Here is a 17,400-nt window from a genome sequence, read left to right as displayed (position 1 = left end):
TCAAACCCACGAACCGCAAGATCATGACCTAAGCGAAAGTCGGACGCTTAACCGACTAAGCCACCCAGACGCCCCAGCAGCAGCAGCTTTAAAAGCAAGATGACGTAACTGGCCAAATCTTCCATATAAGAAAGTGGTGTTGAACAGAGGAAGAGCCACAGCCTACTCAAAAGGCCCCAAAGGGAGCAGAGATGTGAACATTGTGAAAGCCTGAGAGTGTCTGCAGAGATGGGCACCTCTGCACACAACCTTCCCTCACAGTCCGGCAGCTGTGCTGTGTTCCTTCCTCTAGGAGGCCTGCTTGGTGCTGCTAAACCAGCAACCAGGATCACTGTGGCATATTTAACTTCACTGTGGAACTATTTGTAATTGACTAGCTCAACAGCATGACTTGGAATAGGAGCCTTTGATTTTCCTCAATAAGATAAAACAAGTTTGTTTTTGAAAGTAATTTAGCAGAAGAGGTCCTGTGATCAAAAAAGGGGAGGAAATGTCTTTCAAGCATACAGGAGATCAGATAGCACCCATGTGCATACATATAACCTGTATGTATATCTGCATATACACATACTATAAACTTTATATTTTTTTTCCCTGTCAATCCTAGCTTCCCACACTCCTGGACAGCAGTTCTCAAGGTATCAATCTGAGATCCTGGGGAAGAATATTATCTGATATGTCATCAAGAATTCAAGAGGTAAGTAGCCTGATGATACTAATGATAATTTTATTATATCTTGCCCCCATTTTACCACACTTATTATATCAAACAACTTAATTTTACCTTAGACCTGTTCAAGAAGAAGTACTGTTTGAACTTTCCATCTAGTAATTTCAGAGCACCTGTTCGTATCCTAAATTATCTGTGCTCCTAGGTTGGAGGCAAAAAGAACGGAACCATTGTTCTGATTTCACACCTAGGAAGAAATGGCACCTTGTCTTTTGTGTCGGACTGTCAGTGGATTTACACTGAATCTAATTCCTTCCAATATTGATGTGGTCCATCCTATTATACTTTTACAATTCACCTAAATCTATACTGCTGATAGCAGTAACATATACTTACAGAGTGCTTTCAGGCACTATTTTAAAGTGTCTTAAATATATTGACTCATTCCATCACAAAATAATTGACATTTTTGTGTTTTATGAAAGATGGGCATGTTTTGATTAACATCTGGTTGCACAAGCCTTTTCCAATTTAGGAATTGATTCTCCACTCAATAGATGAGAAGTACTGGGGGCACAGTAATGAAGAGACAAGTATGATCAGTACCCTGTGAAACATACAGTATAGTGGGGGAGAGCAATGTGAACTAATCAATTACCTTCAAGTGTGATGTGTATTATGAAAGGGAGGCAAAAGGTGAAGTATAATTTTCGCCAAACATTTTCCCCCTCCAATATTCCCAGCTGACTTGGCCTTCGCCAACCTGGAGAATTGCATTGCAGAATCTGTCTTCATAAAACCAAGGTCAGCCTAAGCAGAGTATGAGCGCCGCTATGAGGGAAAACTAGAGAAAGGTCCATTGTACTGATGGCCACCTGTTCTAGTGGGAGTCTCTGTTTAACATTCTTTTCCTCATAAGCATTTAAAAAATTCTTAGCAGTAATAGGCTTGAAAATGGTAGAGAATGTGAAAGGAAAGTCCCCCAAACATATCAACACTCCTTATTCTGTGTGGGAGTTCCAGAAGGCTTCTTGCCTGTATAGATAGCAAGCGTAAGCGTTTCTGAACTGGGTTGCCGCGGATGGCTCAGTTTATATTAACTGATACTAGACCATTTGACCCCAGAACAGCCCCTTCATCTCTAAGTGCTTTGATTAAATGAGCAACGTAATAATGATAATAACCCCTTGAAAGACTATCATAAGACTTACTGTTGTCGAAGCAATTTGAGATTCCAGCTTTATTATTGAAGCCTAGACTGTGATTATAGGCATGACTCACAGTGTGGATTCTACACAGCGCTCAACAGTTTCAGAAGGCAAGTGTTGGCATGTGGACAAAGACAGGGATGACAGGTAAACATCTCTTACTGAAGTAGGGGGAACTCTTTTGAATCTCATGTGATAGAATGCTTTTTTTTTAAATTCCCAAGTGCCTTTGAAAATTAGTAGTAAGGGTGTTTGGGGAATAAAAGCAGCATTGTTTTTGTTTTGTATTTTTCCCTAAACCAAAGCCAGGTGGCATATGAAACCTGAGAATTTGACAATTCTGGTAACCCTCAACTTAGTTCTCAGCATTCTGTAATGCTACCTTCAAAGGCTGAGTCCAGCAAGGACCACGGGTGCCCACAAGGAGAGGAGAAGACCACCAGCCTCTTCTTAGCTTGGTGCAGAATTTAAAAAGTGTTTTTCCAAGAATGGAGACTTTGTTCTATTTTGCTTGCACCTTAAATCTCACACACACACACACACACACACACACAAAACAAACCACACATATCAGGGAAATAAAAGAATTCACATTTGGTAAAATTAAGCTAATAAGTAGATAATTTTCCAAATATAAGAAACTAAATTCTAAACTACTCAGCCAAAGAAATTTGCTGTGATCTTGCTTTTTTAGGACTGAGCCAATCCTTTATCATTTTATTTCCCATTGTTTTCCAGTATCCCCATCTTGGGGGGAGTGAGGGTAACAGAATCCAAGAACTTGCTTATAAAGAAATATTCTCTATATTTCTCAAAGGACACATTCCCAAGGAACTCAGATAAAGGGTACTGGAAAAAAGAAGTGATATGAAAATACATTGGAATTTACTCTTTGATTTTCTTTAAGGCTCATCCTAGTTTCCTTTTAGGCCCTGAGTAGAGGGTAGAAGTTTTTCTTTCACAGCTAGATTAAGAATTGCTGAGAATATGCATGTTTTCTTTTAAATGGGAAAGTTAAATGCATATGTGGAGGTCTCCTCAAACTTTGGAGCTCTGGCATCACAGTGATTATGGTTCTAACCACCTTAAAATAACCTGAAGCCTTTGCCTTGCCCTAGTTCATTCATCGACCAAGTGTTCAAGACTTGCTGTGGGTGACCAGTCCTCTCATGCAGACTGGGGGTCCCGAGACCTTCACACAGCTGATGAGCATCCTGTCTGACCTCTTGTGTGGCTACCCAGAGGGAGGAGGCTCTCGAGTATTCTCCTTCAACTGGTATGAAGACAATAACTATAAGGCCTTCCTAGGAATTGACTCCACAAGGAAGGATCCTGTCTATTCTTATGACAAAAGAACAAGTAAGTTTTCTGAGTCATGTATATGTAGAATGGCATCTGATGTTGGTTAAGCTGATGGTTTAACACTTCCAGGGAACCCCAGTCCTGGGGTTAAGTTGGTTTTGTTGAGGGGTCCCAGGCAAAGAATCTTCTTCCAGAAAGTCCATTTCCCCTTGGAGGAAGATGGGTCAATGCTCATAAAATCATTCTGGATATGAGCCATGTAAGGAACTGAGACCCACTTGGAAAGGGAACAGAAGGGACATTTTCCACTGATCTGACTGAACCAGGGTTAAGTTCTAAGGAAGGGAAGAAAGATAAATGAGGAGGCAACCCAGAGTTCCAAGCAAAGCTCAGGTCAGAAGGGCCCTGGCAAGTAAACACGGCTGCAGGATGTTTTTACAAACACAGTGCAGTGTAATTCTGTGTGTGCAGTACTGAGTTAGGTTTCAGATGGCAGGTCCCTGGCAAGCTGTCTTTCCTGCCTTCTATTATTTTGCGGGGGGCGGGGAGGGGTGCTTCTCTGGGGTAAAGGAGGGTGGGGTGGGGAAGAACTACAACTGGGTGACCTTTTAGTTAAAAATTGAAAAGAGGCAGCAAGGCACACACCAAAAGTAGTTAGGCCCTAAGATAGCCCACACGGCAAATTAAGCAGCTATGTGAAGGGAAATTATTGAGACTAGAGCTGAGATTCCAAGGGGACGCTTTGTTTGGCTTCGTGTCCCTTTCATCTGAGAATGGCATCTGTTCCTTGCAGTAATCCCAGGCAGGCTTCTCAGCCTCCTTCTAAAGCAGAATAAACCACAGGGCAAACCCCATCTTTTGTTTCTCTGATGAGGCCCTTATTGAGATGCACTGTGGCATTTTGTTACTTACTAATGATGAGCTTGTTTTTGGTGGGGTACAGCCTATTAATTTAGGTTATTTGTCAAATCCTCCGGCATAGAGTTGAATGAGACATGTGATTTGAGTACACTAATGACTGTGTTAGCTCTGAGCCACGGGTGTTTCTTTAAAATCTGTCCCTTCTCTCCTGGCAGCAACCTTTTGTAATGCATTGATCCAGAGCCTGGAGTCAAACCCTCTCACCAAGATAGCCTGGAGGGCAGCAAAGCCTTTGCTGATGGGAAAAATCCTCTTTACTCCAGACTCGCCTGCAGCTCGCAGAATACTACAGAACGTAAGGTCCCAGCTGGTCTTGCCCTTCTACCTGGGACCTCCCAGAAGAATGAGAGTGAGGAAGAGCACGCGCGCCTGTGCACACGCACACAGGCACACGCACACAGACACTCAAGCACTCGTACTCCCCTGATAGCAAGCCTCATGTTTGCTTTTTGCTTAGTGGAGTCTTGGGTTCCTCCCCCATCCACAGTCATCGTTGGAATGCTTTGTGCCAAAGTCCCTGGCTGGGCACTCCCTTCTTGACAAAACCTGCAGTGAGGTTTTCTTCCCCCATGCCTGAATTTTATCTAATGGAAGGGCTCACTGCCCTCTAAATCCTGGCTACCCTGGAACAAAGGGAGGAAAGGAGAAAGAGCTTTTCCTCACAGGGAGTCCAAATCTAGCTTTAATGAGGTTCTGAGACAATAGCGTCATCAATATTCCATGTATCTCTGAGGTATTAAGAAACAGATTTTGTCATGTGGAGACTGGGAAATAGCAGATTGTTCTGGGAAATATCAGTAGACTGAGAAAATAAAGATGCTTCCTTGAAAAGCCTTTCTCAAACATTGAGGGTTTGTGACAGGAGCATGGAAGGTAGAATAAAAAGTTCTCTTTCGCTTTTTTCCTTTGTCTTCTTGTCTCTGGTTTTAGGCCAACTCAACTTTTGAGGAGCTGGAGCGCCTTAGGAAACTGGTCAAAACCTGGGAAGAAATAGGCCCCCAGATCTGGTACTTCTTTGACAAGAGCACACAGATGACCATGATCAGAGTACGTATGGCAGGGGGAGGGGAGGAGAAGGGCCAAGAAAGTTCCACAAATTTCCTCTTCTCAGTAAGAGTTGATCTGCTGAAGTTGAATCAAAATATAACAATCAGGGACCAAAGGCACTAGTTCTGGAAGCTGCCACCACGTGGAGTCACTGACTTTGGGTGAGACATGTTTCTTAAAGTCTGAGGGAAATGTGAAAACTGCCACAAGATCAGTGGCTTCCTGAAGTTTTCTGAAGTTTCCTGCTTTTATAAATTCAGTTGAGGGCCTCAGATTCAAAGGGACATCTCCCCAAGGGACCAGCTCTGTAACTGCAAAGGTGGTTGAGTATGTCTGTCTGCTGTCATTACCAGCTTTGCGGAGCCAGGAGACCAGAGGCTTACATAGCAGGGATAATTAAAAGAGAACAACAACAACAACATTAAAAAAGAAAGAGAGAAAGCTTCCTATATACCGTTTTCCCTGTCCTTCTTCCCCAACACCCAACATACACGTTTTCCTTCTATACAGACCTGTGTACTTAGGGGAAATTGGATATAGACAGGTATACCTTATCATGGAATGAAACCCACTAGCTTTTTAGGGAGGCTTAAGGTCTATCTTTATTCATTAAAAATTAGAAATGGCCTGAAACAAGGCCAGAGATCCTAAGGAATTCCTAAATAATATTATAATAATAATAGTAATATATTTCTTTCTCCCAAGGACACACTGGAGAACCCAGCAGTAAAAGACTTCTTGAATAGTCAGCTTGATGAGGAAGGTATTACTGTAGAAACCGTGCTGAACTTTCTGTATAAGGGTCCTCGAGAGGATCAGGCTGATGACGTGGCCAGCTTTAACTGGAGGGATGTATTTAACATCACTGATCGCACCCTACGCCTGGCTAGTAGATATCTGGAGGTAAGGTATCTCATGTTCCCCATTGATGAACCAGGAATTCTCACAGCTCCCAAACAGAGATGGGTCCTGTTCTCTAATAGCTTGTACACACTCGGGGAACAGTTCCCTTTTTACATCTCCTGCCTCCCAGTGGCTCCCTGACTCCGCCCTGGCTGCTTCTCCCACCTTGTACCCTATACAGTAGTTGTGTTTGCCCTCAACCCTCTCTTGTCTGCCATAGCTTCGGTCATTGTTGGCCTCAAGTTCTGAGGCTCCACTGCTTTCTAGTAACCCTCACCCCCAGCTTCTACAGGCACATCAATACATCCCAAAACAGACTTGTGTTCTCCTCCCCATAAAATCAGTCCTCTAGCATTTCCTACCCTGATCCCTGTCCTCAGTATTATTCCTTTTTTTTTTTTTTTACAGTAGGAATGATTCCTTCCTTCTATATTTAATTAGTTTATTTTTAAAAATTTATATCCAAGGAAGTAAACATATAGGGCAACACTGATTTCAGGAGTAGAATTTAGTGATTCATCACTTACATACAGCACCCAGTGCTCATCCCAGCCCCTCTCCAGTGTAGCCCAGCTCCCCACCCAACACCCCTCCAGCAACCCTCCATTTGTTCTCTGTATTTAAGAGTCTTTTACGGTTTGTTCCCCTCCCGGTTTATATATTTTTGCTTCTCTTCCATTCCCTTATGTTCATCTGTTTTGTATCTTAAATTCCACATATGAGTGAAGTCATATAATAATTGCCTCTAAATAATTTCACTTAGCATAATACACTCTAGTTCCATCCATGTTGTTGCAAATGGCAAGATTTCATTCTTTTTAATCGCCAAGTAATATTCCAGTGTGTGTGTGTGTGTGTGCGCGCGCGCGCGTGTGTGTGCCACATCTTCTTTATCCATTCAACAGTCGATGGACATTTGGTCTCTTTCCATACTTTGGCTATTGTCAGTAGTGCTGCTATAAACATTGAGGTGCATGTGCCCTGCATAACAGCACACTTATATCCTTTGGATAAATACCTAGTAGTGCAATTGCTGGGTTGTTGGATAGGTCAATTTTTAATTTTCTGAGGAACCTCCATACCATTTTCCGGAGTTGCTGCACCAGTTTGCATTCCCACCAGCAGTGCAAGAGGGTTCCTCTTTTCTCTGCATCTTCGCCAACCTCTGTCGTTGCCTGAGTTGTTAATTTTAGCCATTCTGAAAGGTGTGAGGTGCTATCTCATTGTGGTTTTGATCTGTATTTCCCTGATGATGAGTGATGTTGAGCATCTTTTCACGTGTCTGTTAGCCATATGGTTGTCTTCTTGGAGCTCAGCATTATTCCTAATTCTCAAGCCAGAGATTTTAGGATCATCCTTTTTACCTTTCTTCTTCACCTTCAACCCAACAGCTATTATTTACTGGGTGTTTCTTTGTGCCAAGTACTGTATTAAGTGCTTTTATACACAATAGTTCACTTAGTCCTCACAAGAGCTTCACAAAATGTGTCCTGTAATCATTCTTACTTTACAGACGCAGAAGCTGAGGCTTCAGGAGGCTAAATAAGATCCCATCCTGTAGCTGTTATGTGTGGCAGATAAGATCCAGATCTGGGTGTGTCTGAATTCAGAGCCTGCCCTTCTGACCCTCTGTTGCCTCTGTCATGTTTAGTCATGGAGGATAATTGTGCACCCAATTCTAACACATGATACTTTTTCCCACACCACCAAGAAATTCTTCAATACTAGCTGGATGTCCTGCATTTCAACTCAATTCTGACACTGCTTGGAGTTAGCATCAGATCCCACAGGTTAAGGGCTCAGTCCCATGACACTGGCCCCCACCCCTACTTCAGACACCACCCCCACTTCTGCCCATAAGTTTAGATCACAGGTTCCCATGACTCCTCCTTGGATTCACTTAATTTGTTAGAGCAGCTCACAGAATTCAGAAACATTTTACTCATTAGATCACTGTTTTATTGTAAAATGATATAACTCAGGAACAGCCAAGTGGAAGTGATATGAAGGGCAAGGGAAAGAGCTTGGAGCGTATATGTTCTCTCTGGGCCCACCATTCTCTCCAAATCTCCACATGTTCACCAACTCAGAAGCTCATCAAGCCCCATCTTTTTAAGTTTTTATTGAGGCTTCATTACTTAGGCATGATTGATTAAACCATGGCCATTAGTGATTGAACTCAGTTTCCAGCCTACTCTCTCCCTCCCTCCCCTTCAACCCTCTGATCACATGATTGGCTCCTCTGGATACCAGTCCTCATTGTTAGGTGAGGTACAGAAGTCACGTTATGAACATAACACCTTAGTGGTGCTCATCACCTAAGAAATTCTAAGGGTTTTAGGAGCTCTGTACCAGAAGCAGACAAAGACCAAATACATATATCTTATTATATATCATGGCATCACACTGAGCTTTGTCTATCTCCTAAATATCTCTCAACTCCACCTCTTGCTTTTTAGGCACTGAGTTCTGGAGGCATTATTATCTCTCTACCAGCCTGTTCCGTGGCTTCTTCCCCTGGGTTCCAGGGTCCAGTCTCTGTTGGCTTAGGCATTTCTCCACACTGACACCAGAGTTACATACCAAACACACATCTGCTGGCATCACTCTCATGCTTAAAATCTCACTGACTCCGTCCCCAGGGAACAGAAATCCCTTCTGCACCTGCCACAGCCTACCTTCCCAGTCATCGCTCACTCACATGTCTTCTGTTCTTCTGCACCAGCCCTTTTGCCACCCTCAGGCATACCCCTGACAACTCATGATTTACCCTTTGAAAATGCTGCCATTTATTAGAGCTTTTTTGCTTAAACAAAAAAGAGAATTTTTTGGTTGACATAACCTGGAAGTTCAGGGTATCTAGGGATTGAATGCCGCCATGAGGCCCTTTATGTCTTTCTATCTCACACTTGTGTTTGCTTCTGCTCAGCTTCCATCTCAGCTAGGCCCTCTCCATTTGGTGGTGCATCAGATGCTCACAGCCCTCAGTGGTTGTCTTCCTCCCATAAATTATGCAGAAAGAATTTGCATTCCTATACTGTAAGCAGTACTCCTGGACAGTTCTCTGATGGGCCTGGCTCTGCCTATCGCTGAGTCTCCGGGGGGATTGTGTACCAAGATTGGGAGGTCTGGGTCATATGCCTACCATGGAGTAAGGAAAACAGAGTTAGCTTAACCTGAGTCTCAGAGACTGAGCAGGATTACTGGGAAATGGAGGAGGCTGTTCGCTCTAAAGAAGAAACATAAGGCAGAAAAGCCTGAAATGATTCTTCCTTCCCCATCTGTTGAGTGTCCATTCAGTCATTCTTTGAGACTCAGCTTTCAGATGTCACTTCTGCTTCAACATAAATTTAACCATTCAGTCCTCCAGGCTTTCTCTACCACCTGTATCCCCATGCCTGGCCATGTCACCACCATCCACCTACTGTGGTTATAACACATGCAGGAGTCTGGGAGGGGGGCATGGATGGGAGGGAAGAGCTCTGTTCCTTATTCTTGCAGAATGGAGTTCAGTGGTTCTCCCAGTGTTTTTGTTAAGTACATCAGTAGTAAAGAATACTTCTTGTCTTTTGTTTGACTTGACATTTGCATGGTGACGTAAAGGTCTTATTTTCTTGAAGGATTTTTTTTTTCATGTAGCTCATGCTTAATATAGCATCAGGCACCCAACAGGTACTTAATATATACCAACCGTTTAGATGGATAAGAACTTCTTGTCTAGAACCATACAGCTTGGGTTCAGATCTCTGCTACTTGTGCCTCAGTTTCTGAGTCTGTAAAATGGGGGTATTAATAGTACTTACGTGATAGGCTTGATATGAGAATAAACTGAATTAATTCACGCAAAGCACTTGAAACAATTCCTGGAATATAGTAAGTACTTCAGTGCTAACTTTTTAGCAAAATACAAACCAACCAAAAATAAGGCTTAGGAGGAGGACAGTGGCATTAGTGAAATCAGACCCAGCCACTGAGCTGTTCCTAGTGCTTCTATAGGGATTATGAAGGGACTAATCACATCCTGCCTCAGCCACCAAGACTTCCAAGGGCCTTGCAGTTCCATTAACTGAGCTAAGTGCTCCTTAGCAAAGGCCATGGTGGCCACAGGCTAGTGGCCTTCCCCAAGTGTTCCTAAGAAGAGTTTTGATGGAGTTGGAAGCCCAGCAGGTAATTATGATAAGTTTTCTGGTCTTCCTGTTCTTGCAGAGGTAGGAGAGAGGAGGAAAGCAAGGGAGTGATGAACTGAAAGGAGAATGTAGGAGGGGGAAATGTGCAGTGAGGAAGAAACCAGTCATTGCTATTGGTCCTGGAATTTTCTGCTTTTGTTCTTATGCTTCAGGAAGTCTAGAAGAGACGTGGAGACCCTCCATCTCCCATCCTGATGACTGCTCAATAGCAGACTGGGATGAAATCTCCTCCCCAGGGGCTCTAGGGGTCTCTTCAGGACAGAACACAAGTATGTTCCTTCACAGGCCATTTAAGACTCAACTAAAGCTCTCTTTTCGGGAATATGACTTGCACTGAAGAGGTTTAAGAACTTCCTCCTGGGCCAGCCTTGTTGTCTACTTCTCTGCGTATTCCAAGAAAGAAAAAAAATCATTTCAGGACAATTAAGCAAAAACAGCCTTTTAAGTGAAAATTATGTTGATTTAGGTCAGTGTGGTACTCAGATGTGTTATTGAACAATAACACAAGCTCTCAGAACTAAAGCCTTTCATCTTTATAGGAAAATGGAATGATTTAATAGCGTTTCTCTTCAACTAATAGAAAAGCTAAATCCCCTTCCTTTTTACTTGGAATGAGGCGTTAGTTACTGGAAATATCATTAAGTTGCCTGGAGAGTTCCCATTCCCCTGGAGCCGCCTTGCTGAGTTACTCATAAGCAGTTTTAAGCTACTGCTTGTGGAAACTTCTAGGCTGTTCAGTGAGGACAAATGGGCCTGAATCTCTGCTGCTTATGAGCAAAGTCACTATGAGAAATTCACTTTACCTGCTAAGGCTTAATTGGCTTATCTCTAAAATCCAGATAACACAACAGACCTCAAAGAGTTGTTGTCAGGGCAAAATGAGAGAAGTGTGCAAAGCAGTCTGTATGTTCATGCCTTGATACTGTAGCATGTGTATGAATTCTTGACCTTGGGTTCTGGCTGTTAGGTGGAGGTGGTAATGCCCTCCTTTCCAGGTGGGGCTATGAGGGTGAAATGGGAGAGGGCTGGGCACATAGTAGAGACGTTCCATGCATGGCAACTCTTCCCCTGAACCACAGACTAAGTAAGGTCTTTCTCAGATTGAAAAACTTTGTGTAAACTTTGAGACACTATGAAGGTACTCTTTCTATTAACCTTTGTGAAATGGCTTAGAATCAGGACTGCTAGACCATTCCTGAAGGCTCAGAAAGTTGGTCCTGCCCTGGGCTCCATTTTGTAACTTCTGTGGATAATGGTGCAGTGGCTCTAGAATTTTTCCTGCCCTCAGAGCACCTGCTCAACAAGGGGCTTCTATAATCTCATTCATTCCATAATCCTCTGACCTCCTGCCCTTAGCAGGGAAAAAATAAAGAAATGAACAATAGGCAGCCCTCTTAGTGAGAAGGTGGGCAGTGGGCTAGGGAAAGGGGTGATGGTGGTGTTTGGGGAGCCTCACATCTCTACCATATGTAGAGATTCATTTCTGCAGGCCATCTGATCACCATCTTTCTCAGATTTAAGAAGACTGAAGAGATTCACATAGGTAAATCTCTCAGACTCTTTTATAGTCATAATTTATGTGTGTCTTATTCACATATATTTTTCTTCTTGAGAAAAACACAGTGGAAACATTAACAAAGTATTCCTCTGATTACCCTTTAGTTAAAACAAATATACCTACCCCTCCCCTTTGATTTCTATGTTTAGTGAAAGATTAGGCCTGGCACAGATGGAATACTATTTAGAGTTCACAGTGTGTTTAAATTACATAGTATATTTGAATTTCAGGTCTTGAATTTTGCATCAGGAAGCTGAATTCAGCCAAATTTCAATATGAAAATACCTCTGATCAAGGCATAAAATTATACTTTAACCAGTCAAAATTACCTTTCCCTAAGTCTTGAAAAAACATGTATTCATTAATTGTTTTTGCCTCTGCTGTCATCACAGTCAGTATACATGCATAGCTAATATTTGCTATCTTCATGGTGGTTATCTTGTTGACAAATTAGCCATAGTGGGATTTTTGTACTACTTTTCCTCTATACCTTACATGCTCCTGGCCACATGCCACCACCACCCAATCAGAATGTGCTCAGGGAGTATAGTTTTCAGGCTAGCCTAAGAAAAGAAACAGGATTAGAAAGGTAAAGCCACTGATCACATAATATCTTTAGAGTCAGATATATAGATATTTGGGGAATACCTTTCCTACCTCATTCTTCTGTTGATTCATTGGCTCCAGATATGCATCAGGAAGCTAGAGAGAAATCAAGGGAGAGGTAGAAAGTACAGAAGTCGATACCATAAGAGCAGTATTATTTAGAGGGCCTTGAACTAGATCATAAGCAGTGACCTATTCTCTGCCTCTTCAGTCTCTCAGAAACATAGAATGGGACTGAGGAAGGAGAATGCAGATGAGGGGTGAGCTGGGGTCATGGGTGGAGGGAAGGGACTTGTATTTGAGGCACTTTTGTATGCCATCTCATGTAAGCCTCCTAAGCGCCTTTCTGTAGGCATGATTGTTTTCATTTTGTATAATTAAAAATGGAGCCTCAAAGAAGTTGACTGACTTGTCTAACATAGTGCAGCAGAGAAGTGGGGGACCCAGAATTCAAGTTCAGACTTGTCTGGCTCTAATGAGGAAGTTCTTTTATAGTATGAGGGGCACATTTGTGGAGGCTCAGTATATATTGTCTAGATAAATTCTATACTGAGTTGGATGAAGACAGCAATTATTTTGTAGACATTATTTTGATTGGGCCTTTTCTGCTTAAAAATAACTAGATTTAGAGTGGGAAACCAAAAGATTTTAGCTTATTTGGCCATTCATATATTCGCATGGATTGAACTACCTACATCTGAATACAAATAATTCCTGACTCCTAGAAGCTCACACTTTATTGGGGGAGATAAACGTGTTATTAAATAATGCCATGTTAATGGTCTCTCCGAGGACTCCTAGAACAATAATTCAGTCTGATGGAGTAGAAACAAATTGCACAAATCCAAATTCACATGTCACCGATCATCCAAGAACTGTCAGTTCTTCCTCCAAATCATCTCTGAAATCCCTGCTTCCTCTCCTTCTCCATGTATGGCCTCTGTTCAGAGAGTCTGTACTACCTCTCCTAGCTGGTCCCTGGACCTCCATCCTCTTGCTGCTTCTACTCAACTCCCACACTGCCTCCAGTGAGGTCTTTCTAAAACCAATTTCACCGTGACATTCCTACTGAAAGCTCTCCGTAGTGACACCTGGTTACTCTAACGGTAAAGACAAGACGTAAAGATGTTCCCAGCCTAGCTCCTCCGCCCGCCCGCCCCCCCCCCCGCCCCCCGCCCCAAGCCAGCAGCATTGTATGAGATGACATGCTGCCCCCGGCCTCCCACCTGGACAGCCTCCTCCCCTCCTCCACCTGCTGCCTCCCCTTCAGGACTGAGCTCTTGTTTCTCAGGCCTTCCTCTACACATCCTATTCCTCCATTGTAGCCCTTAATAATGATTTGTTTACATGCCTCCCCATCCCCATAGACCTGAGCCACTTAAGGGCTGAAACTCTGTCTTATTTATCTTTTGATTTCCCATTTTATCTTAGTGGAACTGCAGTGACATGAAGTAAATGCCCATACATGCCAAATTAAAACGGAAAATATGTTTATGCTAGGTCTAAAGATTGAGCTTGCTGGCTAAGCAAGGCAAAAAGACAATTTCAGGCAGAAAGAAGAGCCTAATAAGCATGGTGCAGAGGTGTGACTGTAGCATCAGGCGATTAGGTGGGGGTAGGGAGGAGCAGTAGGGTCTAGGGATGAGACTGGCAAGGTCAGCTGGCCTGGCTTACAAGAGCTTTACTCTGTAGGCGACAGGAGGCCATCTCCAGCACTTATTCCTGGGTCCTGTGATTTGGGGCAACAGAAATGAGGGTGATAACCTGAGCTGCAGTCTGAGAAGTGTTTACCAGCGTGGCTGAACTGGCTGCTTATAACCAGAATGTGCTCTGACTGGTCAGTGCCTGACGCTGGTGGTTATGAGACACTTTCAGTATAGTAACACTGGCCTCCCAGAGTGTTGGAATGATTAAACTCAAAAGCTTTGAGAGCTCGAGTCTTCTGCAATTATTATTAGCCAGGTTATTATGCCTTTCCTTGGACCAATTAGGTAGGAATCATTATCTGGTGGCTTTGCCCAGTGTGTATTTTTGTGCTCCAACTTGTCTTTTTTTGTTTCATTATTTATTTGTTTTAGAAACAGACTTTTTTTTTTTTTTTTTAACAGCTGTGCATTTCCTGCCCCTTTGTTTTCCAGTCGTGGTGCATTTCCTCAGTCTTTGTGGTAGAAGGTTTGATGTCTGTTCACAGTGGCCAGCATGTTAGATAAAATTTATTATAGTGCCTTTGGCCCCTCTGTCTCACCGTCCCAATCAACTCGAGCAGCCCAAAGCTCTTTTATTTAGTGGCTTTTTCCACGTGGTGGGAAATGAATGTTGAATGTTAGAGTGTAGAGCTGCCAGGAAATTCATTCTGGGATGTTTGCCCACATCCATTGGCATTTTTCAAAAGGAACCCCAGGTGTCTACATTAACACCAGCAGGACCACCTCAGGCCTCCATTGGCATTCATCAGCTGCTTTGTTCTCAGCCTGAGTATGGTATTTAAAGATGTAAGAGGCAGGACGACAGAGCCTACATCTCTAAGGGTGCAGCGTCTCCCTTATCCCTGGACTCACCCTGGACACGTCCTGGGTGTATTAGAGTATGTCCACGCAGGGGGCCATTCCCCTGTGATTATCAAGTTTAAACAAAAAGAGAAATTCTTTCTTTCTTTGCCTCCACTGTGCAACATTTCCCGCTTAATATATAATTTAATTCATCTATTATTTAATGTGTTTGAATTTAGCGTCTGGCAGGTCAGAGTTGAAGAAGGAAGCCTGCTGCTCCTGCAGCTTCTCCCAAGGTGGTGTTTGATTTAGCAGAGTAAACAAATGACTGCATCCTCTAGAGCTCTTGAGAGCAGCTGCCTGCCCTGGAGAGAGCTCGGACCTCTTCCGCTAGGGTGAACTCTTCCTGGGGAGTATCAACAAAACAACAGACAAGGAAATGTGAGGCTTGTGTGGACTTCAAGTGCGGGTGGCCCTGCCACCAGGGTCTGGCTACAGCAGTTGGGAAATGAAGGGAACGAGGAAACCTCTTCTCTCATCTACTGCGCCTGGCTATCGTAGGGCATTGTAATGGTTCTCTTTCAGATTCTGAACTCTGGTTGCAAAATTTGCCTGGAATCAGCCTCTGAGGCCATAAGCCACTGTCTTTTTATTCACTGACGATGTCCTTTGAATTTTTTTTTCCACTAACAGTGCTGTCTTTATGTTGAGCCCCTTAAACTGGCCAGTTCTTAACTACCTGTAAGATTCTTCCCTCACATCCATGGCTATACAGTTTCTCTCTGTGTAGAATCAGATAGCTTTTCTAGATATACTCCATGGCCTCAGCCTCGTTAGAGCCTACTATGCTTTCACTTATAAGCTAATCAGACCAGACCAAATATATCAAAATCAGTGACCCTAACTGTGGGTTTAGTAATTCTTCTTTGCCTCCCAAACACACTCATGCAAACACTCACATAAGTGTACATGCCAGTTGGTCAAGATTTTAACGTCAGGGACAAGAGCAAGTACCAACAGATGATGAGGCCACTTGCTCTGAGGCAGGTGACCTCTCCGTGAGAATACAAGGGTACATCATGAGTCATCTCAGAGGATGACCCAGGAACTTCTGACTTCTATCCAAAGCAGCTTTCACAATTTCTGTGCTTTTCCTTGAGGGAGATTTGGTGAGGATGACATTCTGGATTATCTTCGTAAGACCTTCCTCTGGGTAGAGTTGTCTGACCTTCACTTGATGGTCAGTGAGCAGCTAGTGAACACCAGTAGTTTGGGACGCACCCCCACCAGTATCCCCATTGCCCAGGAGGGACACAGTCTTCAGCTTCAGTCTATAGCGTTGTTCTAACCAGATGAGATGCTGTAGATCAGCTCGGGATGAGTTGTTTTCCCAGCCATATTATTGAAAGAAAATAGCTGCCCTCCTTCCCAGACAGACGGTTGTCACAAATGAAGGGTAACCTGACAGGGTCTTAAAAGCCATTAGACTCTGTTGACTTTTAAAATATTTAGCAAAAACACTAATAAAAGTGGTATTTATCAATTTCTCCTTATTTGTGAGACAGTTTAGTGTCCTCCATTGTTAAAACATAGGCTCGCTCCATGTAGGTCAATCATCTGTCAATAAAGTGGTTTAAAAAAAACAACAACAAAAAAATAGGCTCACTCCAGAGGAATTTTGCCTCCTTATGCCTCATAAACGAGCTTTGAAGTGATAATTGTAACTAACTTCATGAAGTGGTTGTAAGAATTCAAGGGTTAATATGAGTAAAGCCCTTGGGCCAGTTTGGGTACAGAGTAAGCCATCAACTTTCTTCTTACCAGGAGGCACTGGCTGGCCAAAGGGTGTCATGTAATCCTTCAAACACATCTATGAGGTGTAGGGTGTGTATCAATTTGCAGATAGGGAAACACAGACCATACAGTTAGAAAACAGCAGAGTGGGATGGCATTCAAGGCTGTTTGTCTCTTAAACACTATGCCATACCACTTTCCAAGATGGGGAAAATAATCTAACTTTGAAAATGGGTCAGATGTTTCAGGATAGAAATGAGTGTTTGAGAACCTTTTAAGTTTTGTTTTTCCACAGAGTATCAGGGTACCAATCTAGGGGGACGCAGCAGGAAACATGACTGTGAATCAGCTGCCTGATAAAACAGCCAGGATGGAGCCCACGTCATTGTGGGTCTCAACAATGTCACTGAAAACATCAGCTGCTTATTCCAGTATGGATTTCCCTTTAAGACATGAAAGGAGAGTTCAAAGAGAATGAGCTAGATGGCTCAGAAAGTCACATTATTAAAATATATTTGTTTTTATTAGCTTTTTTGCTTTAGTGAGCATTACACTCTCATTAACATTATACCAAAAACTCACTTTTCACTAATTACTCCTAGTTTATCCTCTGAATCCAGCATGCACAAGATTGTGTTCAAAATACAGTAGTAAAGCCATATTTCTTACAGCATTCAAGACATCTAAATTTAAATCAGTTCAATTCAGTAAATAC

The 17,400-nt window shown here is 42.9% G+C and overlaps 1 protein-coding gene across 1 annotated transcript in view; it reads left to right on the top strand.

Moving 5' to 3' along the window:
* The window catches only part of ABCA4 (ATP binding cassette subfamily A member 4), a 141,464-nt gene that overhangs the window by 34,492 nt on the left and 89,572 nt on the right, over positions 1 to 17,400 (top strand). The window contains exons 7-11 of the mRNA XM_039236476.1: positions 608 to 697; positions 2,997 to 3,237; positions 4,257 to 4,396; positions 5,032 to 5,148; positions 5,854 to 6,051. Of these exons, the coding sequence (XP_039092407.1) occupies positions 608 to 697; positions 2,997 to 3,237; positions 4,257 to 4,396; positions 5,032 to 5,148; positions 5,854 to 6,051 (786 nt within the window). The remainder of the gene's footprint in view (positions 1 to 607; positions 698 to 2,996; positions 3,238 to 4,256; positions 4,397 to 5,031; positions 5,149 to 5,853; positions 6,052 to 17,400) is intronic.

The sequence above is a fragment of the Hyaena hyaena genome, unplaced genomic scaffold (genome assembly GCF_003009895.1).
Source record: "Hyaena hyaena isolate Hyena2069 unplaced genomic scaffold, ASM300989v1 scaffold_111, whole genome shotgun sequence".
Lineage (NCBI taxonomy): Eukaryota > Metazoa > Chordata > Mammalia > Carnivora > Hyaenidae > Hyaena > Hyaena hyaena.
This window is presented reverse-complemented; position numbering and strand designations above follow the sequence as displayed.